At 48.6% G+C, this 26,279-nt stretch overlaps 11 protein-coding genes across 11 annotated transcripts; 4 read left to right on the forward strand and 7 right to left on the reverse strand.

The window, feature by feature from the left end:
* Positions 1 to 137: 137 nt before the first annotated feature.
* Positions 138 to 535, reverse strand: FMAN_07393 (uncharacterized protein; the record flags this gene model as incomplete). Its single annotated transcript, XM_041831009.1, has 2 exons — positions 138 to 391; positions 451 to 535. 2 exons carry the CDS (start codon positions 533 to 535, stop codon positions 138 to 140), a joined length of 339 nt encoding a protein of 112 aa, XP_041681615.1.
* Positions 536 to 3,831: 3,296 nt separating this feature from the next.
* On the forward strand, positions 3,832 to 4,949 carry FMAN_07394 (putative LST8 protein; the record flags this gene model as incomplete). The annotated part of the gene is made up of 4 exons (XM_041831010.1): positions 3,832 to 3,853; positions 3,910 to 3,931; positions 3,990 to 4,485; positions 4,536 to 4,949. The coding sequence occupies 4 exons, from the start codon at positions 3,832 to 3,834 to the stop codon at positions 4,947 to 4,949; spliced, it is 954 nt and encodes a 317-aa protein (XP_041681616.1).
* A 428-nt stretch (positions 4,950 to 5,377) lies between these two features.
* FMAN_07395 (putative conidiation protein 6 (con-6)) lies at positions 5,378 to 5,725 on the reverse strand (the record flags this gene model as incomplete). Its single annotated transcript, XM_041831011.1, has 3 exons — positions 5,378 to 5,453; positions 5,501 to 5,561; positions 5,608 to 5,725. The coding sequence occupies 3 exons, from the start codon at positions 5,723 to 5,725 to the stop codon at positions 5,378 to 5,380; spliced, it is 255 nt and encodes an 84-aa protein (XP_041681617.1).
* Positions 5,726 to 8,037: 2,312 nt separating this feature from the next.
* Positions 8,038 to 8,646, forward strand: FMAN_07396 (uncharacterized protein; the record flags this gene model as incomplete). The annotated part of the gene is made up of 3 exons (XM_041831012.1): positions 8,038 to 8,329; positions 8,443 to 8,535; positions 8,582 to 8,646. The coding sequence occupies 3 exons, from the start codon at positions 8,038 to 8,040 to the stop codon at positions 8,644 to 8,646; spliced, it is 450 nt and encodes a 149-aa protein (XP_041681618.1).
* Positions 8,647 to 9,302: 656 nt separating this feature from the next.
* FMAN_07397 (uncharacterized protein) lies at positions 9,303 to 9,926 on the reverse strand (the record flags this gene model as incomplete). The annotated part of the gene is made up of 3 exons (XM_041831013.1): positions 9,303 to 9,431; positions 9,483 to 9,648; positions 9,706 to 9,926. 3 exons carry the CDS (start codon positions 9,924 to 9,926, stop codon positions 9,303 to 9,305), a joined length of 516 nt encoding a protein of 171 aa, XP_041681619.1.
* A 3,579-nt stretch (positions 9,927 to 13,505) lies between these two features.
* On the reverse strand, positions 13,506 to 14,526 carry FMAN_16003 (putative SCL1-20S proteasome subunit YC7ALPHA/Y8 (alpha1); the record flags this gene model as incomplete). The annotated part of the gene is made up of 5 exons (XM_041831014.1): positions 13,506 to 13,892; positions 13,949 to 14,161; positions 14,214 to 14,308; positions 14,404 to 14,463; positions 14,520 to 14,526. The coding sequence occupies 5 exons, from the start codon at positions 14,524 to 14,526 to the stop codon at positions 13,506 to 13,508; spliced, it is 762 nt and encodes a 253-aa protein (XP_041681620.1).
* Positions 14,527 to 15,402: 876 nt separating this feature from the next.
* On the forward strand, positions 15,403 to 16,587 carry FMAN_07398 (uncharacterized protein; the record flags this gene model as incomplete). The annotated part of the gene is made up of 1 exon (XM_041831015.1): positions 15,403 to 16,587. One exon carries the CDS (start codon positions 15,403 to 15,405, stop codon positions 16,585 to 16,587), a length of 1,185 nt encoding a protein of 394 aa, XP_041681621.1.
* Positions 16,588 to 16,790: 203 nt separating this feature from the next.
* On the reverse strand, positions 16,791 to 17,756 carry FMAN_07399 (uncharacterized protein; the record flags this gene model as incomplete). The annotated part of the gene is made up of 2 exons (XM_041831016.1): positions 16,791 to 17,225; positions 17,271 to 17,756. The coding sequence occupies 2 exons, from the start codon at positions 17,754 to 17,756 to the stop codon at positions 16,791 to 16,793; spliced, it is 921 nt and encodes a 306-aa protein (XP_041681622.1).
* A 507-nt stretch (positions 17,757 to 18,263) lies between these two features.
* FMAN_07400 (uncharacterized protein) lies at positions 18,264 to 18,997 on the reverse strand (the record flags this gene model as incomplete). Its single annotated transcript, XM_041831017.1, has 3 exons — positions 18,264 to 18,446; positions 18,497 to 18,861; positions 18,949 to 18,997. The coding sequence occupies 3 exons, from the start codon at positions 18,995 to 18,997 to the stop codon at positions 18,264 to 18,266; spliced, it is 597 nt and encodes a 198-aa protein (XP_041681623.1).
* A 656-nt stretch (positions 18,998 to 19,653) lies between these two features.
* On the reverse strand, positions 19,654 to 21,012 carry FMAN_07401 (uncharacterized protein; the record flags this gene model as incomplete). The annotated part of the gene is made up of 1 exon (XM_041831018.1): positions 19,654 to 21,012. The coding sequence occupies one exon, from the start codon at positions 21,010 to 21,012 to the stop codon at positions 19,654 to 19,656; it is 1,359 nt and encodes a 452-aa protein (XP_041681624.1).
* Positions 21,013 to 23,737: 2,725 nt separating this feature from the next.
* On the forward strand, positions 23,738 to 25,971 carry FMAN_07402 (uncharacterized protein; the record flags this gene model as incomplete). Its single annotated transcript, XM_041831020.1, has 5 exons — positions 23,738 to 23,765; positions 23,833 to 24,041; positions 24,096 to 24,280; positions 24,327 to 24,814; positions 24,863 to 25,971. 5 exons carry the CDS (start codon positions 23,738 to 23,740, stop codon positions 25,969 to 25,971), a joined length of 2,019 nt encoding a protein of 672 aa, XP_041681625.1.
* Between the last annotated feature and the right edge of the window lie 308 nt (positions 25,972 to 26,279).

A 26,279-nucleotide genomic window follows, 5' to 3' on the forward strand; every position in this document is an offset into this window, starting at 1 on the left:
GAGTGACACCAGACAAATGCCGGCCATAACCAAAATCCCTCCATAGATAGATATCCACACCAATAAAAGCAAATCACATGGTATCTCAAACGATTGAGTGTGCACACTTGTATGTAGCCTGATACGGCTGTCCCCTCTTATACATATCCTGGAAGACATTTCTTAGCAAGACTGACCATAGTCTGCCATGAGGTAGAGTGATCAAGAACGCCGACCATAGACACTGAAACCACTTGAGCCTCCGTGAGAACGGCCATGCTGGCCACCTCTGGATGGAGGAGGTGGTGGAGGAGTGGTGCCTCCCTGAACCTGGGGAGGGGAGGATCCTGTAGCGAGATAGCTGTAGGAAACCCGACGAAGTTTGGTTCCATGACAGGCCTGGCATAACCCACTGCTTCAGCGTCAGTAAAGTTGAGATACAATAGAGAGGATAGTGAACATACGACCCACGCTGGAAGGATCCAGCGCACAGATCACAGGTAATCCAAGTCATGCCTTCATCATCAAAGACATAGGAGGATAGAGAAGAAGCCATGGTAAGTGATGTCAGGAGTTGTTGCCGTTTGTGGTGCTTGAGTTTGGTAGTCAGTTGAGTTTCGTATTTTTCCGAATCTTTCATTGCAACATCAGGAAGGCCGATCTATATATATAGTCTCAACCTAGAGAGCATCAGCTTCGGCCATAGTATACATCGGACAGCCAATGCGACAAAGGCTATGTTCATCGTTCAGAACGGCCACCAACACACCGCCTCACAAACAGGACGAAGGCGTGAATTGACATGGAGCGTCATAACATGTCTGTCAGAGTTGGTAGCTGTTGTCAAGATGCCGGCTGCAACCGGGTCTTGAGATGGCGATCGGGTCAAGGATGCTTGGTTGCCTTAATCGGGCTCAAATCCCTAGACAATCTGTTTCGTGCCCGAACTCAACGGCGCTCATCTGAGCCGGGATGCAAATTCACATATCTGGGGTCCTGGGTTTGGGCCTCATTTCCAGGCGCACATCCCTACACCAGCTCCTGTCGGCCCCGAACTACAGCACAGACTTGGCCAAATAGCTGCGCTTTGTGGCTTCTGCACTTCATGCAACTCTCCTTCGGTCTGTACCAAGAGCGCCTCCTGGACCGCGTCGTCGGTGCTTATATGGAGGTAAAATGCCTCGAATTGTTGACCGGTTGCGGAGGTGTCCGGCAAATCACAATCCATGCTGACCAGCTCTGACGGCTTGCTGCATGATCGCAAGGTTGTGCCTCATACCCCGAGCTTTTGCGACGAACCAGGTTAAGCGGACTCTGTGACTTCGGCTGAACTCATGCAGCTTCGCGGGTATTGAAAGACGCCATTTCTCAAATAGCTGTGCTATTGCGTGCATGCCTAAGTAGTTGCAGCAGCCATCATTACTTGCCCAACACCCTTAACAGATGCTGGAAATTCTGGAAAGCGCTCATCTGGTGGGTGTCACATATGGACACTGAGCGACAGACTGCTCGCGTCTCGTGAGGAGTCAGCTAGTAGCCTTGCTTGGAAGGGGGATGCAGAAAGGATATATTCGCATCATCTGCGATCTTGATATCCCGTCGATGTATAGTGCAGGTATATGAAACCGAGATCCTGAGAGAATCCTATTCTTGGCCATCATGTTGTGCCCATCCTGCCTCTTATCCGGTGCAACCTCCCGATGAGCGTCGGGCCTCTCCAACTGGCATAGTTCAACAGTTGACCGACTTTCCTGATGGCAGCCGCGTTTGTCGTTATTTGCTGCATCAAATGAGCCCAAAGGTCGTCCAAGAGACAGAACCAAGTACACGCAGCCACGACATCGTTGTCAACATGCCACTCTTGTACGCCCATCAATAACTCGACCGGTCAAAAGACATATGTTATCCATCGGTCAAGCCAAGATTGGAAATAAGGAAGGAAGCAGTAAGCTTGCTGTGATCTTTCGATACGCAAAGTCATGCACCTCTTCGTTAGCTCTGCCTTTGTGTTACCCCCAACTACTTCAACCCTTCTCTGTTGAGCCTACAAGTGTCTGCCCACCAGCGCTTTGTAATCGGGAAAGTCATGGCCAACAGAAGCCTCAACCAATCTTGGCTGTCTTATCGATCAATGCCGTCTCTTGCCTGGGCTCGGCTTAAGATCTTGCAAGGACGAGACTATTCACAGTCTGACCACCCAATCCATCCCGCATCGCTGCTAATGGGTGATAACGGGTACATTATCCATTGCTAAGGAAAAGAATAGTCAAAGATAACAAGGTCGGAGATGTTGAGCCTGGGGTTGTTGCACAGATGGCCTTGCAGACGCCTTTGCCGATTGAACAGGACACTTCTTATCCTGAGCCTCAAACCATGTACATTCACCGCGGCATGCTTGTTCGTACTCGATGACGTCTGAGCTCATCAAAAGACTGTCAGATGACCTCGACGCGGGAGGGTTTTCGATCACCAATCAGAGAAGGTAAGCAATGACTCGAAAAGTAGTTTTTCTTGTCTCTGATTGTATCTATCATTGTATCTCAGCCCCAAGATCGGTGATGTGTTGATTCAGAGAACATGAAAGTCAGCTGAATCATACCAGCATTTGGTCCTTGCTGTTATTGAAGGGGGTGGAGCCGTCGGGGGCTATCAGCCAGACTCCGTTCTGTTTGGAAGTCTGCAGTCAGTCCCAACAGACCTGATGATTCAAGTATGATGACAGTGAAGAGAAAGAAATTCCTCCTCTTTTGAGGGTCACGTAGGATATGCCGTGTATGTCTCAAAACTTCCGAAGGTCTCGATGTCAACAGGCCATATTGAACCTCCAACGGCGTCACACGACAGTTGGACCTGCATCGGTGATGTTTTCGTGAAATGATCTGATAATTCATTCAGAGTCGGTTTGAAATTGACGCAGGCAAGGGGTGCCATTCTTCGCCTTGGAAACTGTGCAATAACTCCCCGTTAGTGCACGCAGATATACAGCTCAGTGACAGAATGAGATCGTGATTCCGCGGACATAGACTTGCTGCTCAATAGACGGTTACTGCACTTGCAGCTGCTCTACCATCAGACTCTCGTCACTCCCTCCAGCATAACGCCCATTTTCCTGTAGCTGTGTTACAACGGCCCGACCACGCGAGAATGACAAGTTGACGTGACCAAAAATGGTTGGGTCAGTCATATCATCTGCCCTGCCAGGAGCTGTTGTTGATGCAAATGCTCTATGCGGTGGGCAGGCGGTGTTGCTGAACGAGCTGCAGAGACGGGTGATGGCATGGGCGACACCACGATGAGCCTGTGCGACCAGTTACACAAACAAAGCCCGTCACACAAATGACGCCCTTTTTAGACAGTATGTGTCTCGCAGTAGCCTGGCGAGGTTCTGCTAGAAGTTTCTGGCCTTTTCGGACGTTCGGCTGAACTTGGTCTGCACGATCTTTGTGGTATGCACTTGCAAGTGTCCACATTGGGGCATAGTAGTTTACAGACGCTGCCACGGATCAAGCCGGAAGCGCGGAGAGAGCATCGTGGTAATACTTGGTGTATTCTTTAATGCTTGAGAATCAACTTTGGTGTTGATGTTCATGTCAGAGAACCCGTTGTTCAAGCTGGGTATGGAAGGGGGATGCGAGGCAGTCTAGTACCGTTTAAATGCATAGCTTGGTTGTTGCATATCGTCTCCATGCGCGTCGTTCTTCGAGGTGGAGACGGGAGGAGGCCTTGGAGTAGGGAATTGGAGCTTGGGAACTTAATGAATCCTTTGTTTCTCGACCTTCCTATACAGAAAAGTCCTGGGACAACTATCAAGACCATGAGCTGAGCATACGCGACTGATTTTCCGCCTTCAAAATGTCTGTTATTCTCTGCACAGGTAAATTCGACTCTGCTATCAACATATCCTCCAGTACAAGCTAACCCACCTCGTAGCTGGCTATGACCACACTATCAGGTGCGATCCGATGCGCTTCTCGACTGGTAATCGCAAATGGCTGACATGCAGCTTTTAGATTCTGGGAGGCCTTGTCGGGTATCTGTTCACGCACGATTCAACACCCTGACTCCCAGGTGAACCGTCTCTGCATCTCCCCCGACAAGCGATACCTTGCCGCCGCTGGCCATCATACCGTCAAGCTGTACGATATCAAGTCTACGAATCCTAACCCGTTGTTGACATTTGAGGGCCACACCGGGAATATCACAGGCGTCGCGTTCCACTGCGAGGGGAAATGGATGGTAACTAGCTCCGAGGACGGGACCGTCAAGATCTGGGAGACACGGACCGGATCCATTCAGCGAAGCTACAACCATGGCTGCCCAGCCAACGACGTGGTGATTCACCCGAACCAGGGTGAGATCATCAGCTGCGATAGGTCTGGAAGTGTCAGGGTGTGGGATCTGGCTGAGAACAACTGTTCCCATGAGCTCATCCCAGAAGAGGACGTCTCAGTCTCCAGCGTTACTGTCGCTAGTGATGGGTCCTTGCTATGCGCTGCGAACAATGCCGTAAGCAACAATCAGAGATGCTGGAAATTAATCTCTAACCATTTCGCTAGGGCAACGTATTCGTGTGGAATCTTATTCAGAGCTTTGATCGCACACAGTTGGTGCCGGTAACACACTTCAATGCCCACAAGGAATACATCACCCGTATTCTTCTATCCCCAGACGTCAAGAAACTCGCCACTTGTAGTGCAGACCATACAGCCAAGATCTGGGAGGTGAAGAACATCGAACCAAGCACAGATCTGGAACCCAAGCCGTATCCCTTAGAAGCTACTCTTACCGGGCACCAGCGCTGGGTCTGGGATTGTGCTTTCAGCGCCGATTCTGCATACCTGGTCACTGCTTGCTCCGATCACTATGCGAGATTGTGGGAATTGCATAGCCAGCAGATTATCCGACAATACAATGGACATCACAGAGGGGCTGTCTGCGTTGCCTTGAACGATTACTCAGAAACACGATAAAGGGGTTATATGGAGCACGGTATATCACTAGATTCATGCCAGGTTGGCGGGAGAATGGCGTTGGTACGATATTTTCAACAAGGTTCGGATATTACTGTTTGAGGATTGAAGCTTCGATACGGACATGTGCCCTAGATAGTAAAGTAAAATGCACCCATTTGTCAACAGAAATTACATTGTAAGCCCCTGGAGCATGACATCAAGTATGTGGCACTGAAGAGGCAATAATGCTGGCTAACTCCGAATATGGAATCATGAAACAGATCTTACATGATTTCATCTTTGTACACAATTTATTCACAAAGGGATCCAATCTGTTAACAGTTTCAATTGTTCACGTTTAAGTTATGCCGCTGGTAAATTCCAAGGCCTTCAAAACATTTGTGTAGGTATTAAGGTCGCTAGCTAGACAGGCAGCCGCACAGTTCTTAGAAATCCTCCTTGTCAAGACGCTCCTTGGCATTCTGCTTAGCCTCGTCGGAGACGCTGGGGTTGTTCAGGGTACTATTGCTATCAGGCGGTAGTCAAGTCTAAGAGACGTTGGAACTTACGCCTTGAGACCACCAGCAACATTGCCAGGGTTCTTCTCCTTGTTTTCCTCGGCGCCAGTGACTGTAAGGTTCAGAATAGGACTTATAATGGGAGGCGTGGAGCTTACCATCACCACCGTTGAACTCGTTCTTGAGAACCTGGCGTGAGTTCTCCTTGGCCTCCTCGGAGGTGTTGGGGTTGTTGATGGTAGCCTTGTGGCCGCCGGCAACCTGAGCATCGGTCATTTTGAAGGAAGTGTGTGGTGAAGTTTGTAAAGAATAGGAGGTCTTGTGGTAGCTGATGCTTAAGAGTCGTCGATGTGTTGATGAGAACTCTTGAGTTGGTAGTGGACAACAAGAACTTCTTATAGCTGTTTCTCAGTCCTTGTTTGGCCTCTCATCGCCGATCCCAGAGTGAAAGTCAACTTGAAAACATCAAAGATAATTTTATTGACGCAATTGATGAGCCGGGGCGTCTTCCAGCCCCCTCTTACTATGACATTGCTGTCGGCAAGTTGCTTTCTCACAAGGAAGCTTGCATATTGGCCTGGTACCCGACGGGATTGTTTGCTTCTGGTGAGAAATTATTGCGGGCACGGTTTGTTGTGTGGTGACGTGTAGGTGTCCCTGAGCAAGTGTCTCGTCACGGACAAATGCTCGATCATGGTGTTGAAGCATAATTGGTGACATTCTGACATGAGTGCGATATCAGAGATCTCAATTGGAAACATCATGGGGAGAGCCTGGAAGTATGTTATTGGGTCGATCGATTGTAGAGTTCGATCTTGTTGTAACCAACTTTCAGTCTTCAATGGCCTCCTTGCAAACCATCCACGATCATGCGAGACAAAGTGTATAGGTAGTCTAGATCAATCTTATTGCAGGCGAAGTTCGAAAAGGGCAAGTTGTTGGTTGAGATCGACAACAATACCACAACTTCTGAGCACAGCTGTTCTGACGCATCAATTCATATTTGCGAGGGACTCGTCACTAATTACAACAAATATTCCCTAAAATCACAGAAATATGCTTAAGTGAGGATTCCAAAGCAAACAAAGTTGAAAAGACGGTCTGTGCCAATTAATGAATCATGGACGCGGATCATGAGGAATCTGCGAGGTCCCGTGAAACACTGGATAAGGAGAGCGACATATGAGGAGGTGAGAGAAAGGGGTTGAATATTCGTTGTTTGAATGTGCTCAAGTCTTGGGTTACGGTGATTGGATCAACTGATAGATATTGACCGACCACTGAGTCTTATGCCAAATTTGAACTCTCGAAGTATTGGCGAGGAACAATCTTGAATAGAAACATGTCTAATATTAACGAATCCAATCGCAACCTGACAATGTTCTGTAAGCAAGATCAACTTGACTGATATATCAATTCTGTCATGTGTCTTGTGGTTGGTCAAGGGTAGCTTGATCATTAGAAAACTCTGCATGATTGGCAAGCTGAGACGTTGGGTATGATTCGGACAATTCCGAAGGTATGAATACAAAATTTCAACCGGCGCTGGCCGAATTATGTAAATATGCGGTCAAGTTGAAGCCGACATACGGATTGACGATCACTTAATCCTGTCTTCTGTGTCGTTGAGCTTGACAATAGTCCCGAGACCGAGAAGCCAATCACGGAGCGTACCAGCTTTCTAGGGCGATCCGAAACTTAGACGAAACCACTGTAAAGACACTAACTGGCTCTAGCATATAGCTGAACCGTCCTCGTGGGACAGCGAGACATGTTATGTCGATCCATCTGGATATGACGAGTGGCTCATCGGCGTGTCCGCGGTAAAGGGAGCGAATCAAACTCAATGGACCTCCACTGAGCGGCTCTTGGCAGTGCGTCTATCGAAATTCCTCATCGTCGGAACTGGGTCTCTCCCTACAGGGCCTATGTTGATCACAGGGAGGTAGGGAGGCCAACCACAGGCCTCATGTCCAACATCCTGATGACGTCGCATCAGAACTTTAAGTCCCCATGTCCAGCTGAACAGGGATCATCGCCAAGAAGCCCCGAGTGGCCGGGACGACATGTGGGCTGTTCCTAGCAAGCGGTGACAGCATCTTGTACCAAAAAGAATAAGCGATGTGTCTGTGTGAGAAAAAGATGTCCATGATGGATGGTCGGGTCGCTTGTCAGCGCGGGAATGCGGCTAAAAGCACTGACCATGCGGGGAGCCAGAAAGCGCCACACTAGCTGGCCCAAGCCCCCTGGATTCCTTAAGCAGCCCCCTGTAAGGATAGCGTCCTTAGTGGACAGAAATTCCCTAGGGCGAGGCTGAGTTCACGACCCGCCAGCCACGTTGACGCCTTAGCCTCCAGTAATATTTTTAGAACGCACATCTCCTGCGAGATTCTGCCCTTGGTTCAATCTCAACCTCCACACAACCATCACAACCCGACGACTAATAGGCCTCGTGGACTAGTATCAGCCCTTTCTTGACGAACGCACGAGCCTCATGTTCCCTGGCCTACGTTCACACCTCTCTTTGATCCCTTGATGTTGAAAATCTAGAACGCAGGGGAAGCTTGTGTTGCATCATCATCACCATCATGGCATCTGCAGACGAGAAGCCACCAGTCTTCAATTACATCCTCAGCTTCGTTCTTGTCGGCCTCGCGTGGGGCTTCACAACCCCTTTCATCCGTCGTGCCGCTCAATCACATAATCCACCTACGCATCCGGTGCTCGAGAGCCCATCAGTTCAATCTAGCTGGCTGAAGTCAAAGTTATACGGAGCTTTCTTTGCCGTCATTGACCTTTTGAAGAACCCTCGTTACGCAATCCCATTGGTTCTTAACCTTACGGGAAGCATCTGGTTCTTCTTGCTTATTGGACAGGCTGGTAAGTTGTGCTTCCTAAACTCGCCTGTCAAAGGTTGTCAGGGGGTGTCGATCGCGGATAGTCTAGTGAATCTTTGCCACGCCAAGGTGTTAGTTACTAATGACGACAACCAGAATTGAGCTTGACCGTGCCCATTGTAAACACGTTGGCGTTCCTCTTTACCGTTCTGGGTGATTGGTACGTTGATGGTAAAGTGATCAGTAAAGGTGAGTTTGTGCTCGTTCATAGCTATCTGTGTATTGACCATCTCAGATACTGCGGTTGGAATGGCTCTTATGTTGGTTGGAATTGGGTTGTGTGTTCAGAGCAAGCGTTGATAGACTAGGCTATTTGTAATTGAACGTCAATGATTTTGTATTCAGCAAATACTTTGTTCGGATTGGTTACCAAACAATGGACGAACATGCATAGGAGACTCCACTTCTGGAAGAATTATTTGGTGAAATATGAACCACAGTCATTGGCGAGGCATGTAAGTGGTAAAGTGAATATAAAGTTATTAGAGAATGTAAGAGAAGAGGTAGAGTGAATAGTTATGATATTGTCCTGCTCCAGGCAGTTAATGGAGCCCAGCCCCGTTCTCCTAACCAAGGTCCTGCAAGACCCAGGAGATGCTCTCCATCTATCTCAAAGTGTGCCCAAGCAACACAAATGTGTATCGTTTACGTCCAGTAAAAAAAACCATGACTCATCAGGTCATGAAGAAAATATAACAAACATGTTTATCCTTTGCAAAATCGCAACCCCAAACCCCAACTCTCCCCCTTAAATATCCGGTCGTCAAGGGTGGTCGTCAAAGAATCGTATGCGTCAAAGAAGTAATAGGGAGAAAGTATTCATGATCAGCGTAGACGTCGTTCGCTTGCTTTTTGGTTCTCTTCGCTTCGTCTCTCGTTCATCACAACCGTTGGTCCTGGGGGTATCTTAGATCGTACGTGGTAGCTTCGTCGTTTCTGTTTCCCTGGCGTATCGTTCACCGGCGTGCTCGGAGCCAGCGGAGCACGCTTCGGAGACTGGGATCTTCTGCCGTCCAGCGGCCCATTCCTTCATCCGAGGCCTTGAGCTCGGCGTAGATTACTTCGTCGGCGATGGCTGAGAGCTCCTGTGGCAAGAGTTAGTCTGAGATGGCTTAGAGCATTGAAGGCTATCATACCGCTCGCAGTTGACGATCGCATGCTCGAAGTTGAGACTGGTTGCTCGAGTTTGGTACGCCGCCCTGCAGCACCTGTGTTCTGTATTCAACCCATCGTTGAGCCGCCGCTTGTCGAAGGTAAATCTTCTGTCCCTCGTGTCGTCTCGCGTACGCGTCCAGGAGAACCCTTCAAGGCGTTAGTGATCTTGTCCCGAGTTCCTGTCTGGCAAAGTTGAAGACCTACTGTTTAAGCTCGGCCTTCATCTGCTCTTGCTCTCCACCAGGGGGAGTTGGCACGCTGGTATCGGCACCACATTCCAGAATGTGTTGTCCATCCAGCGCACATTGTCGAAGGGCAGCCCATCCTTCGGTGTAGTAGTCTGCAGTGTCCTCAGGATCGACAGGAGCAGCAGCTATGTAGTATTGCAGTGTTCGGAAATCAGAGAGAACCTCAGCAACTCGCATTGTGCGGAACTCGTTTACTGTAGGAGATAACAAGTTCACGTGTCAGTGTCTCTGAGTCTTTAAGGGGGGCCGTGGTGGTGCAAAGATGCCAATTGACCACTGTAGGTAGCTGCCAAGCTGGCCAGGTATAACTTACATCCGTCCATTATTTCTTAGTGTTTAGTTGGAATTGCTTTCGAAAGGTCAAGGTGATCAGACTAGCTGGGACACGAAGACAACAAGGCCAAAAAGGAAGAAGAGCTAGGAAATAGACTCGTGATGTATTCGAATCAAAGCAAAATCGATTTGAATCGTAAAATAGTCGGTGATGAAAAAGTTGACGAAAATGGTAGGTAAGGAAATATTATAAGAGCTTTGTCATGTCGATCACTTGGTAACAGTTGAGAGAAGCCGGTTCTTCAATGCTTGGTTGCTTGCTTGATTGACTGAACAATCGAAACAAGCAGCAGAACTGGGCATCCTTTTTGTATTGTATTATCGTGATGGTTGTCGAAGGCCTCCCAGATACTCCATCGAGAAACTAGAAACAGACACAGACAACAAGAAGAGTTCCAAGAAGCTCTTGCTCCAGAAAAGTCTCCATCTAGTCTAACTTCAGTCTACAGCTCGACCTAAGCTTGCCAAAGGCATGCCATGCTCCACCAACGGGAAGCGAACGGCTACTAGGTCCAAGGGGGGATACCACCCGACATCAAGCACCCCCTCTCTCTTCCTAGTCGAAGAGTCCTTACGGCACACATGAGAGGCTCGGCAATTAAAGCCAGCCTTCTGAGACAGAATCCTGGGCCACCAGTGAGAGAGTCGAGATGTGCCTCCACTCAGGACGACCCTTTGCAAGCGCATGTTCAAGTGCAAGCTCAAAAACATCGATGACCCCGGACCAGCTGGTGGCAAACCATCATGCTATCGAATGGAACCCAAGCACAAGGCCAAAGCCTTACCCTCAGCCCTACTCTTTACCCTGTCCTGCCCCTGGATATATGCAGAGTACTGCAGGGCCCGGAGAGTAAAGAGCCCTATGTAGGCAGGTAGTGTGTATGTGTGTGGCACGTCATGAGCATGGCATGGCATGGCATGGTGTTGAGGGTGAGGATGAAACCAATGGGTGTGTGTCCAGCCACACCAGGTTCTTCTCCCCCGATAGGGTCGAGGATCCGTGATGTTCTACTTGAGAGGCGTCAAAGAGGCGTTTCTCTTTCTTCTCGGCTCGGCTTGTAGTTTAAGCACGATACCGTATTCCGTCTTTAGACAGAGCGGCGTGGGTCAAGACTCAAGCCATTGCGAATTTCACATATCTTCAGTTTTTCCGACGGACCAAAACATCCTAAAAAGCATCTTTGTCCGAGCAGAACAAAGTAAAAATACACCGGGTATGTTAACGTTATACGCTAGGAAACGTGCAGTCACCTTTCCTGCAGGGGTGGGTGTGGTTGTCAGAAACAAGTCTCCGCAGAGAGACTGAGAGAGATGCTAAGCTTGAGATACAGTACCTGCCCTTGCGTGTAAGCAAAGAGACGGTCAAAGTATTTGATGGTCAATTAGTTGCGAGAGAAAATTAAATGTGTAGGTTGTTGAATAGCGCAGGTGGATGTGGTGGGTTGGCGCCGGCTCAGCTACCTGGCTACCCATGAGCCACTCACTAGTTGTTCCCGAATAGGAAACGCCCTGTAGCTCTATCGGGGCAGCGAGGCCAATAGGCGCGCGGATGAAGCTTTCACAACTGTCTGGGGCGAGCTGGATGGCTGTAAAGGGTCAAGCCTATCTACACGAGGCCGTCTGAAAAGTGAATGTAACCCTACAAGACATGGGCATGACACGACACAAGACAAAATCAAAGGGCTGAGTCAATAGCGGTGATTCCGATATGAGGAGTTATCGAGATGATGATTCATGTTGTTTACCTGGGTGGGTGATTGACGACTCCTGTCACCGACTTCCAGGTTTGATACAGAATGCAATGCTAGATTGCCTACCAGATGGTTGACATGGGGGGTCAATGTGGTAGTCCATGTCAAGTCAGATCTGAGACCAGCCCAGGGCATGCTGCATCTATCACATCTAATGACTTAGCACCTAGCTTGCTTACTTGGCTTGTCAATTCCAGCTCGTCCAGGTTCATTTCAACAAGGCATATCGCAGATATTGCAAAACATTGGGCTCTGCTCGAAACCACGAGGCACAGAATCGTCAGTTGACCGCATCTTCACTCACTCACTATCAAGCATCCACAATCCAATGAACTGGTCCTGGTCCACGCTGTGGCGTCATGTCCTCTATTCTTTGCATGGCGCCGTTGAAGACCGCTCACATCCTCTCCCCCAACCAACACCATTCCTCATGTTCTTCAACCGTTATTGACTTGTCCAAACCAAAGCCCTAGTCTGCATACGAACTCTCTACCGTTCGCCTTCTCAACGTTCGCCTTCTCAACGTTCGCCTCCCATCCCATCCCATCCTCAACATGAACTCCTCCGTCTCGGTTACTTTCAATCGCTCCCGCTCCCGCTCCCGCGCCTTGGTTCTGTAGACAACTTAACTACATCAGAACATGATCCTGTTTTTGGATTGGTCGTGGCTTGTTTTCTTTCAGCGCCCCTGGGAGGCTCAAATCGGCGCTTACTATGGGTAGCCAGCCATCAACTCCAAGGAGCTTCCCAGTAAACCAGGGCCCCCTGCAAGGACGTAGTAGTAGATCCGATCGACCAGATGGATGGCTTTCACTTTCAGATCATATTTCACAAGCCTTGTCAACGAGCTTGTCCATGCCATGAGAATCATTCATTACCAGCCACTTGCTAACTCCAAATCTGTGCATTGACATATTTGATCCCATATGATTATCACTTCCAAGGATGTGATGGAGGTACTAGCATATTTCGGGATAGCTCTGTTTGCAAATTCATTCAAACCTGGAAATCATATGTACTTGCAGTCAGTCGTCAAGAAGCCTCTTTTGTCATTCACGTTCTAGATCCTCGTATGACTTAGAGATCATACCAATTGAGCTTGTTTTGGAGAAAGTAAATGACACAGGTATGCGCATTGACCAAAATTAGAACAAACCACGCTAGAACAAACTTGCACCAAATCGAATTGGCTTCGCTGCGAGGCTTGCGCCTTTGTTCATGTCTGAAATAGATCCACTATTGAGAAATATTGGTTTTCTCAACTCTCGGACCTGCACTACCTCATGCATCCATGACCCACTAACTGGCATATGTTAGGCCCATTGTAGGCTCTTAGTAACTTGGCGCGAGGCATACTCGTCCTCAATTGGGTCATCAGGCGCGACTGTTGTCATTTGCTCAATTTGAAAGTCTCATCAGTTTCTATTGCACATGGTCAGGACGGCTAGTGACACACTGGCGAGGACCCACGCCCACGACGGCATCCAAGTCTCTAATCTTGATAATCCATCCCCCTGCATTGACATTGCATGGCCCGCGTTCCTGGGAGCAGAACGTCGTCCCTGCAGTCCACGAATCAGACCTCTGCTTCCTCGCGACAAAGTGCACCGACCTTTTACTATGGCCAGCCGATATGTTTCATCCCATGTTCCATATCATTCTCTCCACTCGCTCAGTCCTTCTCTGCGATAGCTTGTAACCGGTCGTCAATCTCGTCCTCAGTCAATGTTCGGAATCCCGAGTAGGTTCCCTCTTCACCGTCAGGTCGAGGTCCACCCACGATACCGATCTCGATCTCTCCCTTCTTGAAATCCATGCTCAGAACTGTGCTCAGTGTTGTGATGGCCAGCTCAACAACCTCCTCCCAAGATCCCTCCGCATGCTCCTTGTTACGGAGCTTCTTCTCGAGGTGGTTCAGCGCCTCCTGTTGCTTCGGGCCTGCCGCAGTTCCCTTGTAACCGATGTAGTATCCAGCAGGGTCGCACTTGAACAGCTGAGGGCCATATTCGGAGTCGAGCGAAATCAGAGTGGTCGCAACGCCGTAAGGTCGCATGTAAGCCTGGGCTAGGGTCAGTATTTGATTGGTCGCAATTTTGAGGATGAGAATATGCTTACTCGTTGAGTGTAGACTTGGCTGATGTTGGCAAGACGCTTGGCTAGTGCATCAGCTGGCATCTCATACCCATATTTGTATCGAAATTCTGCTGCTTCGCCCTGAGCCCTTTGAGCAAAAGCCCGGGCATCTGCGATGGATCCTGTGATGACGCATCCGACCGAGGGAGACAGCTGGAAGATGTGGGTGACAGAGGCGGGGTCCATAAGCTTGTCCTATTGTCTTCATCAGTCCTGATCATGAGATTGTCCGACATTATCAACGTACGGGGACCTTCTTCTGAGACAGAACAACAGCACAGTCCTTGCCTCTCACGCCGACGGACATAATGTTGGCAGCCGTAATCGCCTTAAAGGCGTACTCTGCATTCATGTCAGTCCTGAATCATGTATTCATCAACGTCATCGGTCAAAGAAATCGTAAGGTTCGGTGCTCTTGACGGTCGGGATTCGCATACCAACTTGGTACAGCCGACCATTGTCAGCGAAGATGGTAATGTGTCGATCGTATGCGCCGGCTGTTTAATTGTGTGTTAGCAAGGATGCCATAGACCAGATTGGCAGCATAGCATACCCGACATTGTGGAGGGTTTGTGTTATCTATCGGTTCGGGATTGGGTAGATTTAGCGGATGAAGCTCAAGAAGAATTCGTCAAGTACTGAATGAGGCGAGTTTGAGATGTTGGTTGACGTTACGAAGGTTGAGGGGAGCTATTGTGGGTTGAGATAGTCGACGCGTCGGCAGGAGCTTGCCTAGAGCACAGTGAGGCAACGGAGCTCAATGGGAAGGCTGAGTTGATGCCTCGCTGGCATTATGTAATCCTCAGGCAGAAGGTGGTAAGGTGGCAGGGTGACACAAAAGACAGACACTATGATGCTTTCTCATAAGAGAAGCCTGGATTTATTTATGGGCGAAAAGCCATTCCACGATCTCAAACTATATAAGACGCTGTATGAACTCAAAACCATTCAGAATTCTAGCCTTCCAGAGAGGTCTGAATGATGAAGTTCCCGGTCAGCTTGAAGCTCTTTCCACATAATATCGTCGCTCAAGCTCCCCATATTTCTTATCTTATCGCATCTCTAGATCCACTCATGATGATCCTCAGAAAAAAGTTGCTCGACAACCCAGGAGATCTGGCCCGCAACAACACGACATTGCATATCGGCCTTGCACTTGCGTTGCGCTAAAAGGAACTTGCAGAATTGACAACTCAGAGTCCCCCTTTAGACTTTGCGCTGTTGTAATTGGCCCTTCGAAAATCAACAGAGAATCCACCGCAAACACAGCAGCTAGAAGAAAATTCAAGGGCCCTGGCAACTACAGCAAATCTGAGGAAGTTGAAGAAAACACAAATCTCAGGTTGTCAACTTTTTGAGAGTCGAAGTCCGTTCACGTTCTTTTTGCTGTTTCTCTGTCCTCTCCTTCAAACCAACTGTACAAACATCATCTCACAATGTCTGGTCAAACTCCCGCCTGGAAGAAATTGGGCTTGAAGCTCAAGCAGCCTTCTGATGCATCTGAGCCCAGCTTTGGGCACCCAACCAGCAGTACAAGCACAAGCATCCAGTCAAGTACAAAGAGAAAATTCGACGCCCCGCCACCTTCCAATTCCTCTCAGGTTGCTAAGCGACCACGTCAGGATGAAGCCACAACAAGTTGGAATGCACCGGGACAGTTAAAGAGGCAGAAGTCAGTCACCTTTGCCGATTCACCATCCAACAACCACTCTACCAGGACACCATCAAGACCCATTAAACAGAGCAAGGCCAAGAGCAAAGGCCCCGCAAAGAAGCCTCAACCCCAGGTCCCTACTGATCTCAAGCCTGCGCTTGAATACTTGAGGCTCTGGAAGACAGCTCGCGATAGCTGGAAGTTCAACAAAAACCACCAATCAAACCTCATCAAGCACGTTTTCGATGCCGATGGAATCCCCGCCTCTGACATTGAAGCCTTCTACGACTACATCCAAGACTTGAAGGGCTTTGTCAGGATGCGGCTGCTGGAGAATGCTCGCGAGGTTAGGGATCAGGACCAATCGGATGGAGCAAAGGTGTTCCCTGAGGGAACCAAAGACCTTGAGGCTACTCAAAAACGATATGAGGAGGTTCTTGCTAAAATTCTTGAAAATCACACAGTGGGGACTAAGAGAAAGGGCTTCACTGAGGTCGATTATCTCTCGGACTCAGAAGAGGAGGATGTCATCATTCGCCGACTTGTGAAGCGCATGAGAGCTGAACTTGTCATTGACGAACTCTCCGATGGCGAAGACACTGTGGCCAGCATCGCATCATCACAGACCATCACTGCAAGCGATAACAACGTCACATCAACTCCAGATGCAGAGAAGACTGTGAAGATCACCGACGGCGTTGCCGGAAAACGTCGACGAAAGCTCCGTGTGAATGTCGAAGACAGTGATTCCAGCAGTTCCGAGTCGGACTCGGACTCTGATTCAGAGAGTGACTCCGACACCAGCAGCAGCGGAAGCTCTTCATCATCTGAGGAGGAATCCGAGAATGAGGCCCCGGCACGAGCTTATCGACAGCCCGGCGAGGAAGATTCAAGCGACTCCTCGTCTTCCTCGGATGAGTCGAGCTCTGACGAAAGTTCGAGTGAGGATGAATCGGACTCTGAGTGAGGATTATGATACCCGTCTTTGATGACACAGGATTAGGACGAAGATGGCGGATAGACTGTAAAACCATGTTCGCAGACTAATTTTATTGGCATACCCACGCATCATGTTTCAACGTGTGTCTATCGGCATACTTATCTGTGGACGTAAAAAGGGACTCTAATGAGCGCTGCAATAGTATATGTTATCGAGATTATTGTATTCATTTAAGCATACAACTTGGGGAACCCCTCGTTTGGTGGTTGAAGCCAATTCTTATCATCATAGTCCCTGTCTTGTCCTTCAATGATATGGAACGTGTAAATAATCCGACCCTTTTGACTGGTGTTCTTCTCGCTCTTATGCAACAGGTTGCCGTGAATAAGGACTAGATCGCCAGCCTTGACTTCTCCAGGGACATACTTATGTGGTCCGCCTGGCGCTGCTTGTCCATAGCCTGCTGCTTCAGGAAACTTTGGTCCGTCATTATCCACCATCTCTGTGCCCACATTGCCTGCCTTGCGAACAAGTCTTTTCTCGACTGGTGCCCAGAGATGTGAGCCGGGGAGGAAACTTAGACATCCATTCTCAAGCGTGGCATCCTCAAGTGCGTACCAGAAACCAACCGCCGATGGAGGGTTAGTGTACAAGAAAGTGCTATCCTGATGGATGTTAGTCAGTCATAAAACAGCATCAGCTTGACATACTTGATGCGGAGGTACGGCGCCTCCTATTTCTGGTTGCTTGCAGATAACCATGCTCTGCAGACACCGAGGGTCTTTGAAGCCAAGGCTACGTGCCACAGCAGGTGGGCTGACCTTGCTTGTATCATGGTCCAGAAGACGAGCAAATGGAGGGGATAGAGCGTGCAGGTAATGGCCGATTTTGTTGACAGCACGAGCCTTGGGTTTGGTGAGTTTTCCATCATCGTCAAAAGCGTCTTCCTCGAAGAAGAACCGAATCTTGTCACCTGAAGTCAGGAAGTAGTCGTCACCAACATGGTCACGTTTCTCGCCGGTTGAGAAACGTGTGAGAGGGTGATCATCTAGAGAGAAACTTTCGAGAAGATTGTGAGTTTCGTCGAGTAGAGATCTGACAGTTGAGCTGGAGAGGGCGCCAGGGAGAATGAGGTAGCCATCGCGATTGAAGGTTTCCAGCTGATCTGGCGAGAGTCCTGGGGTATCAGTAGTCATAGTGCTTTTGGTTTGAAGAGTTAAGTAGTGCTTGGGTATAACTTGAGGTGATTTGTTTTTTTCTGAACCGAGGTTGTGTGAGATGAGTTGATGTTGATAAAGAGCAAAGGTGGGGAGCTACATATACCCCGCCTGCATCACCACATGCCTCATACGGCTATACTAATTACAACACACACAGCAGTTGTACCACTAGGAGAAGGATTGTAAGCTGACTTGTTTGTGGACTCTGACAGTTTGGGGTTAGCCATGGACAGACACAGTTACTTGTGATGATTATACCTCATGGTACTAGTCACTTCCAATAGGCGAAATAATCTATTGATTAACTAAATCTATTTAAGGTAGCTACAGCAGAGCCCCTTGTATTATTCTAGATCAGCACCTTGAAATGTACCAGACATCCAACACCGGAGACTCTTTACTTGAAACAAAACACCTGCCATGAGAACATCAGACGAGAAGATACGCAGCCAACAAATCCAAGCATTAGTTATTGTAGACTTCCTAAGCATCGAGAGGGTCCGACAAGAAATCGTATCCCTCCTCGGGGGGAAGAAGGTATGCGGAGAAAGCAATACCAGTGGCAGTCAGAAGACAGATAACTGCCGCGGTGGTGCTGAGGTAGAACGACGTATCGAGCGACCACCCAGGAATATTGAACTGATCATCATGATCATAAAGGTACGCCTAGCATAGATTAGTTTGTATCGAAACACTTTCGTAGCAGAAAAACTCACCACAATAGAAATAGCCACAAATTCCATAACAGAAATTAGGGTCAGCATGCCAGCGGCAAAAGGCCATCCAGTCTCGCGCTTGTATTTCCCACCGCACATGATGACAACAAAAGTCACCAAACCGCCCAAACATAGCAGAGTAGCAAATGATGCTAGAAACCCAACGGTCCTCCACATGGAGCAGAAGTATCGTTCACCTCCTTGACAGAGATCTTTGGGGGGGAATGGTCGACAGTATGGATCATCCAGCGTTGAACAGCTCTTGTGTAAGCCGATATGCCTCTCGACTATCTCGCCGGTGGCCGAAGTGACGGAGTATGTTACCCAGTTAGGGAGCCATATCGGGATTACTATCATGACCGTGGCTATTGTTTGTCAACTCGAGATGAGCTAGAACCGGTCGCATACGTCATTGCAGGCGCGTGCTGTGGGCAGAAAGTCGGAAAACTTACCAGCTACAAAGGCCGCCAGGGCCGAAGTGTATACCGAGACTCGCGTCATGGTGTATATTGCAATTTGCCGTCGAGTTCGAATGAATTAGATTGAGGTTATGTGGTAGACAGAAGAAGAAATGTCGATGCCTTGTGGTGGCCTGCCTTGAAAACAGCCCAGTTCATGTGCTACAGCTTATGAGTGGTTGATGCCAAGTTTCATTAATGGGTTTAGCGGGGATCAAATTGTGGCTTAGTGTGCGATACAACAAATGATAAGCGACCAATAGAATATGACGATGCATATGTTACAAGTTATTGAGAAGAACTGAACCATGTCTCATGGGAGAAACAAGCCTCAAGGTGTCAATGTGATGGCTTCAAGCCTAAAGCGCTAAATTATTCCAGAAATATCATCCTCTTCTTTTACTACAAGATTAAAACACTCGAATCACCAAGCAAGCATATGACAAATAACTGTAAAGACGCTGTATTGATAAAGATGAAAGGCAAAGTAAACCCACCAAATATCGCCGCTTGAAAGAGTGCGACAGAAAAAGCACATTAGCACAATCATCCACTCGTCTATTCTGACAATATCGTCAAAGACCGACAAAAACGTATGCCCTTCTCAAACCCTCCATGTAATAACCCCCCAGGTATAATGTCTGTATCAAAACGCCCACAAAACGCCTAAACCGCAAATCCCAATGCAATGTAGTTGTCTTATTTCTTAGGGGACTTCTTGGCGACTGGTCCCTGGTCACTAAAGTTGGCGTCACTTAGACACTCAGCAACGACAGGGTTGTCAAAAATGTGCTTTTGTAGGTGTCCTCCAAAAAGAAGTCTCATCATGTCGATTCTGGAAGAGAGTGACCACGAATCGATCACGGCGACGTAGTTGCCGAGGCGAAGTTTGTGACGGTATCCAAATTCAATGACACCATCCTCATTGGGCTTGGAGGTTGGGCGCTTATCACCCTTCTGAGGTGTATAGCCAGCTGACGAATATCCTGGTCCAACACCCTTCTCAAGTGAGGTAATAGCGCTCATCAAGCTATCTCGAAGGTCTCGGCGATCCTTCTTTGAAACTGATTTGGAGCTCTGCTTGGCGAGCTCTGACATGCGGCCTGTGAGCTTCTCTGGGTTGACGGGAAGATCCCAAGATTCGCCTGTCTCTTCCTCATGATTGCGCGCCGCCTCGAAAATGAGTGCAATGCAGGCAGCGGCCTGAGCTTGAACACCAACATCAACACTGTCAAGCTGTTCGTAAAAGCCATCCAAAGCCATGGTGGCGGCATATGAAAAGTCGTCCACATGGCTAGCAACAAAGGCCCAACCTCGAAGAGCAGCCGCAACAATGAAGCCATTGTCATAGGAATCGATGTTGTCTCCATCAGACTCAACAATAGCGTACAGGTAGTCGAGCAGCTCAAGGGCCTCCGTCTCGCCACCGCCGCCATAAAGCACAGTAAAGCACAATGCGTAAATGCCAAAGGCCTTGCATTCCTCATCGTCGTCGTCGGCAATTATCTGCTTGAGAGTTCCTTCGGCATGCTCGTAAACGTTTGCGTCCTCTGAGGAACTAAGAGTCAGAAGATATGCCTGAAGATAGAGGAGCCGCTCTCTGGCTTCCATGCCGCGATTAGCGCCACGAATGAAAAGCTCTGCGAGTTCGTTGGCCGAATCGTCAAGCCACTCGTGGGTGGCAGGGGCGAATCGATGTCGCAAAACCTTAATGTAGAGTTCTAGAAGTTGAGTTCGGGCATCGCTATTGTTGTGCTTGCGATCCTGAAGTTCTTCCATAAACTGCTTGGCGTCGAATGTGTTGGTGCCATCTTCGTTGGTGTCGACTAGAGAGCTTCCGGAAGCAATGCTCATGGTATCGTCGTACTCGAAGTCATCTTCACTCTCGTCAGAAGCAGCCCGACTCGGGGCTGCGGAATGTGCGGGTGACGTGAGAAGCGAAGCGAAAGGAGAGCCTCGAGGAGTCAACCCAGCGGAAGCACGACCTGACTTGATGGCTTTCTTTGATGTAGTCTTTCCGTCGCCCTTGAGGGCCTTGACTCGAGCGTGGTTCATCATTTTGCTGAAGTCTTGGTTAAGTCCAAAAGTGGTGTTGTAAATGAGAATGTGCAAAAAGGATGGAGGTTAATCGACGAGGAAAACTTGCAAAATTTGAATCTAGGCAAGTTTATAACGATCAAATGATCAAAAGCTGTGCAGCAAGTGATCCTCGTCTAGTTGAAAATTCTGTCACTTGGGTATGGTTTTGGGTCTGGGTCGACTGATGTGTGTGTAGTAGGCTGAGGTTGGTGTTACTTTATAGGCGTATCGAGGCATAAAGTCCATGGGGAAGTTCGCGCGACAATAGGAGGAGTTCGGAGATAGGTGTTAGCAAGATGGTTGCACCTGGATTTGAGCAAAGTAAGGGAAGAGGAGAGAAGGAAGTGGACGAACGGCGATAAATACCTATTTGTTTAAAGCCAGCGAGAACCGGGTTGTGGCGTGGCACCAGAAGTATGAGCAGCCCTGTGGACAGTGGAACAGTCTGAGTGGAACATGGATCAGGCGCCGCTGAGAAATTCCAGCACTTTAAGTGGCAAATCATTAGCCGTGAAGCTTAAAGTGCCTTGAACATGCAGGTGCAAGCCAACGGTTAAGGGGTTTGTGACTCAGAGGCTTGAATATTACTTGGAGCTACATGCTAGATGCTTCTGGGTACTACCTTACCTCCCATCTGAGGAATCTCATGCATTCTTGTCAATAGTTCATGAGGTCTGAAGTATATATCACATGTTTGTTCCAATACTTCAAATGACAACATAGTGGGTAGCCTCCCCAGAAAAGGGACAAGGAATGGATGCTAACATCCCACTCACCCGCTTAGCTATTCTCCACTTGAATCCTTGTCTCGGTCAGCGTCATCGATCTAACTCGCTTAGTCCCTTGCTGATTGGTATCTTAATCAGAGTATTTTCTTGGTGCTTGAGCAATGTCGAATCACGCTTTGAGTTCAAACTTCTGAATATAATTTCGCTACTTAAGAAGTAGTGCGATGAAAGGATCCAGCTTCCTCCGACGTCAAATGTGGTTAGGAAAAGCGAATGTGAAATCTGACAAACGAGAAACCAACCGAAGAGTTTCACTTAATATTAGTAAGCGCCAATCATTTGATATACTGATACCCGTGCCAGTGGGTTAGGCAGAGGCGGCATCACATAAACCGAGGCTTGACTGAGCTCGTATGGAGATGCAATAGGTAGGGCTAGATTGTAATAGATCTGATAATGAAGCTCATCACTGATATAAATTGAGTATCACAGACGAGATAGAGAACATCGCTTTGTGCAACTACCTTACTGCTGCCTTGGCTGGCTGAACCACGGAGAGTTCTATCCTTCCTTGCCTGTTTCTCATTTACGAGCACCTGGTAGCTGAAGTCCAAGCTTCATAATGTACTATCTATTGATATTTTTTCCAGGAGGGTTGAAACAAAACCAAGCTGACATTTATGCGTTGGAAGCCAACTCACACCCGCCGTATCGACCACTGCTGATAGCGCTGGTACCAATGGAAAGATTCTCACCTGACGCCATGTTGCTATTTTTTAGGCAGTGAGTTAAAATGCTAGTCACCGTGCCAGCTCAACCACTTGCATGACCCTGATACGAGTACCTTCATTACGATGCTTGGGTACCACCATTTGATTGCGCGTACGTACCCGATAAAGAAGACGCGGACTCTCGAGTGAAGATGATGGTGCCAAAAACAAGTAGTCTAAAGACCTATTAATATAAACTAAACTTTCTTCAGTGTTTCCATTTACTCAGGATAATGGCCTCAAGTTTTCTGGCATTCCCCTAGCATGATAAGGCCATAGGGTAGGGTGCCAAGCGAAGTGGTTAGCAAAGCAGTCCGCCTAATTTACACAGTTCAAATTAACTCTTGCACTATTTATCCATGACCTCTTCACTCAAGCCATCTTCCCATCGGTCCGATTTTCTGCCTTTACACTGGGTTTTATTTGGTTACGAGCTTCTTCGAGGGCCGGCAGCTTTGCTTGAAGGAAATCAGTAGTTCAATAAGCTGGTGAAGTGGTGTCTCATCACAACAGTTGCTTCGATACTCAGGTCCAGGGTGTTTCGGCAGTGTACAGTGCGACCCACTTGAAACAGCTGCCATTAACACCAACCTAAGAGCACTAGATCCAACCCAGACCCTGAAACTGATAATACTGCTTCACCATCAGCTGTGATACCTTGTTCTACCTGAAGGATACCCAAAGATTCTTGAAGGAATTCTATATCTTTCTGAGTTTTATTGTGAGCAACTTACTCACGATCACCTACCAGGTAAGCCCACACTGAAGGTTCCGGCGGGGTTCCTTTCACCCCGCGAAGTGGGGCAGCAGTGCAAGGCCACTGCCGTAACAGCAGACGGGACAGGTGACAGCAGCCCACAAGGCAGGCAGCGATAAGCCCCGCCACTTATCGGAGCTAAGGTACTTACAAGCCTGCATTCACCTTCCGGGCTTCCCAACACCACTTACCTTTCATCTGTGTTACCTTTAACTTTTATCTTTCAACCTTCCTCTCGAACCAAAAGGGTAGCCCTATTTAATAGGCTTGTTCTTTCTTCCTTCGTTAACTCGCACTCTTTCGAGTCTGCGTTTGCCCTGCTGACATCCTTCCTCAAGAAGTGGGCCCAGCGCAGGTATATGAGACAGTGTGCACCACTAACCAAAGGAATCACCAAACACTATCATCTTCACTCGAGCTCGTCATTTTGTCATCAACAAGCAATCAAAATGGCGGTACCCGAGTATCGCGATGAAGGTAAGGCGATGCCCAAACAACAGAATAAACATACTCCCTGAACCTCGATGATAACTAACATTTATAGTCGCCATCACTCTCTCCATCGCCGACCCGCCGCCCAGCTTCTCATATCCAACTCGCCGCATCTTTCTGAGTAAAAAGAATCCGACCATCGAGGTCGGCCGAACTAGCAAAAGAAATGGAGCCTTTGAAGCTGCCAAGAGCAATACTTGGTTCGATTCACCAGTCATGTCTCGAAAACATGCACTCTTCACCCTTGACGCCGACAAACAGGTAAGCTTTATGGAGGCAAACTCTCCAGTAACCCTGTGTTAACTGTTCACTTAGAAACTTTATATCAAGGACACGGGTTCTCTCCATGGGACCTATAAAAACGACGTCCGCCTCGAAACGAACGTGAACCATGAAGTGACCAGTGGTGACAAGCTCAAATTTGGTGCTTTCATTGAACGACCCCAGGATAAACACTACCCTTGCGCTATGATAGTCCGTCAGACATACGGCTCCATCAAGTATGTCGTCTTTCAATGTCTCCTGTCTTTTTGCTAATTATCCCAGCCCCGAATTGCGCGGCAATAGCTTCCGCGTTCCTGAAGATAGCGACATCGAATCTCTAATCAGTGACGAAGACCAAGTGAACAATAGCTACGAGATATTGCGCACACACAAATTTGTCCCTGCTAGAATGGCTACTTCATCTTTTGGTCTTGGTCCGATCGACTTGACAATGGATGATCAATGTCCTCTTTCCAATGTCAGAAATGGAACTGAGACTTTTGACAACTGTCCTCATATTCTAGAGATACCTCCCCGCAAGCTGCCAGAGCCTGTTTCTGTCATGGGCCACGAGTTTTCTGATCTGGAGGAAGAGCCTGAAGAAGCGGAAAACGACTTGTCACGAAACTCTATGGACACAGATGACTCTGATGGTGGCATTTCAGAAGATTGCCAGAGTGTCGACTATGCAATGTCATCCGTCGCAGGGGACTCTATTGTCGATGAAGAAGAAGACTTCGCAGAGCATGACGAGTTTGAAGAAGAGCAAGGTATGTTCATGGGGTACAGTGCTCTAGACCATTTTGACCATTTTCCAGTCCACAATCAGGAACCTGCTCCTCAAGAGAACGGTCACATTGACGAGGCTACTATCATGGCATCTGTGATGAGCCCCGAGAAGACCCATGCGCAGCCCTTGGCCAACCCTGTGAGCACCCAGACCCGGGATGCTCCTCAACAACTTGATAGTGTCAACTTCACCCAGCTGGACAAGAGCCACTATACATGGAAATCAGACCTTGCTCCAATGATGTCGATTAATGGCACGTCGTCCCTGAAGCTTCCCCCGATTTCAGAAGCTGTCTTCGACAAATACAACCATGAGACGATCACACACTCTACTGCTGAGGTTGTAGGCAGGAAGCATGGAAAGTACGAGTTCTTTGCTGCTAGGGAAGCCAATGCTGCAGCTGCCCGCGCACAACCCCAAGCTCGACCCATGGACCCCGTCCGTCGGGAACCAGTCCAGGAACTCTATCTCTCGCGGGCAGGGATGGAAAACAAAATCCCTGTGCACATAGAAGATGAACTCCAGTCGCCCACAGATGAAATTGAACCTCGCGCTTCCGAGTTGGTATCTTCCGGTCTTAGATATCTGGCAACGCCCCCTGAGCTCGTCGAAACAATCACCGCCTCTGTCGAGCCAGAGTTGGACGACTCATCCGCCTGGGCGTTTCAAGAGAGCAAGAAGTCCTCTGGTGTCGAAGTTACAACTGAGACAACTGAGAAGGTGGTGGCCCAAGAGAATGACGCAGATACTGCTGAGGACGGTGATGCCCAGCCAGCTGAAGCTTTAGAAGCACCTGAACTGGCCAAATCAGTCGAAGACGTGGAGCCAGCAAAACCGGTCGCCGCAAAAGCAGCTGAACCCGTGGAGATTCCGGTACCAGAATCCACAGCAACCAAGAGAAAGGCCGATGAAATTTCCCAACTTACGCCGGAAGAAGAACAAGTTTCCAGCGACCGCCAATCTCGCCCAGAGGCGCACCGTCGAAAGGGGCAGCCGAGTGCAAGACCTCGCCACATTGCAGCATTGGGACCCCCACCAGCCAAACGTCTTCGTCGTATGGCAGAAGCGGTCGGGTATGTCGCGCTTGGAGGAGCTGCTGTCATGTCGGTGCTTATTGCTACGGCGCCTGCTCTGTAATTTACAGACGGGACACGCCGGTGACTTATGAAATTTTATTGGAGTTTACGATCCAGAATCAAGGACAGGGAGTCGGTTGTTTACTTCAGTCTATCTTTTGCTTTTCCACTTGCTGGCTGAGGGACCTGACTTGAGGGACCGAAGGCATGTTGTTAGGGGGTATTTGAGCTGTGTTTATATGAATCTACAGTTTTCTTCCACAACTTGCAAGCAGACCGTTCTCGCGTGAAGTATGATAAAATCCATCCATTAGAAATGTATTAAACTTGATCCCTTCTCGGGTCACCGCTTCTCTGCACCAAACGCCA

Source organism: Fusarium mangiferae (genome assembly GCF_900044065.1).
Source record: "Fusarium mangiferae strain MRC7560 genome assembly, contig: FMAN_scaffold005, whole genome shotgun sequence".
In the NCBI taxonomy this organism is placed as follows: domain Eukaryota; kingdom Fungi; phylum Ascomycota; class Sordariomycetes; order Hypocreales; family Nectriaceae; genus Fusarium; species Fusarium mangiferae.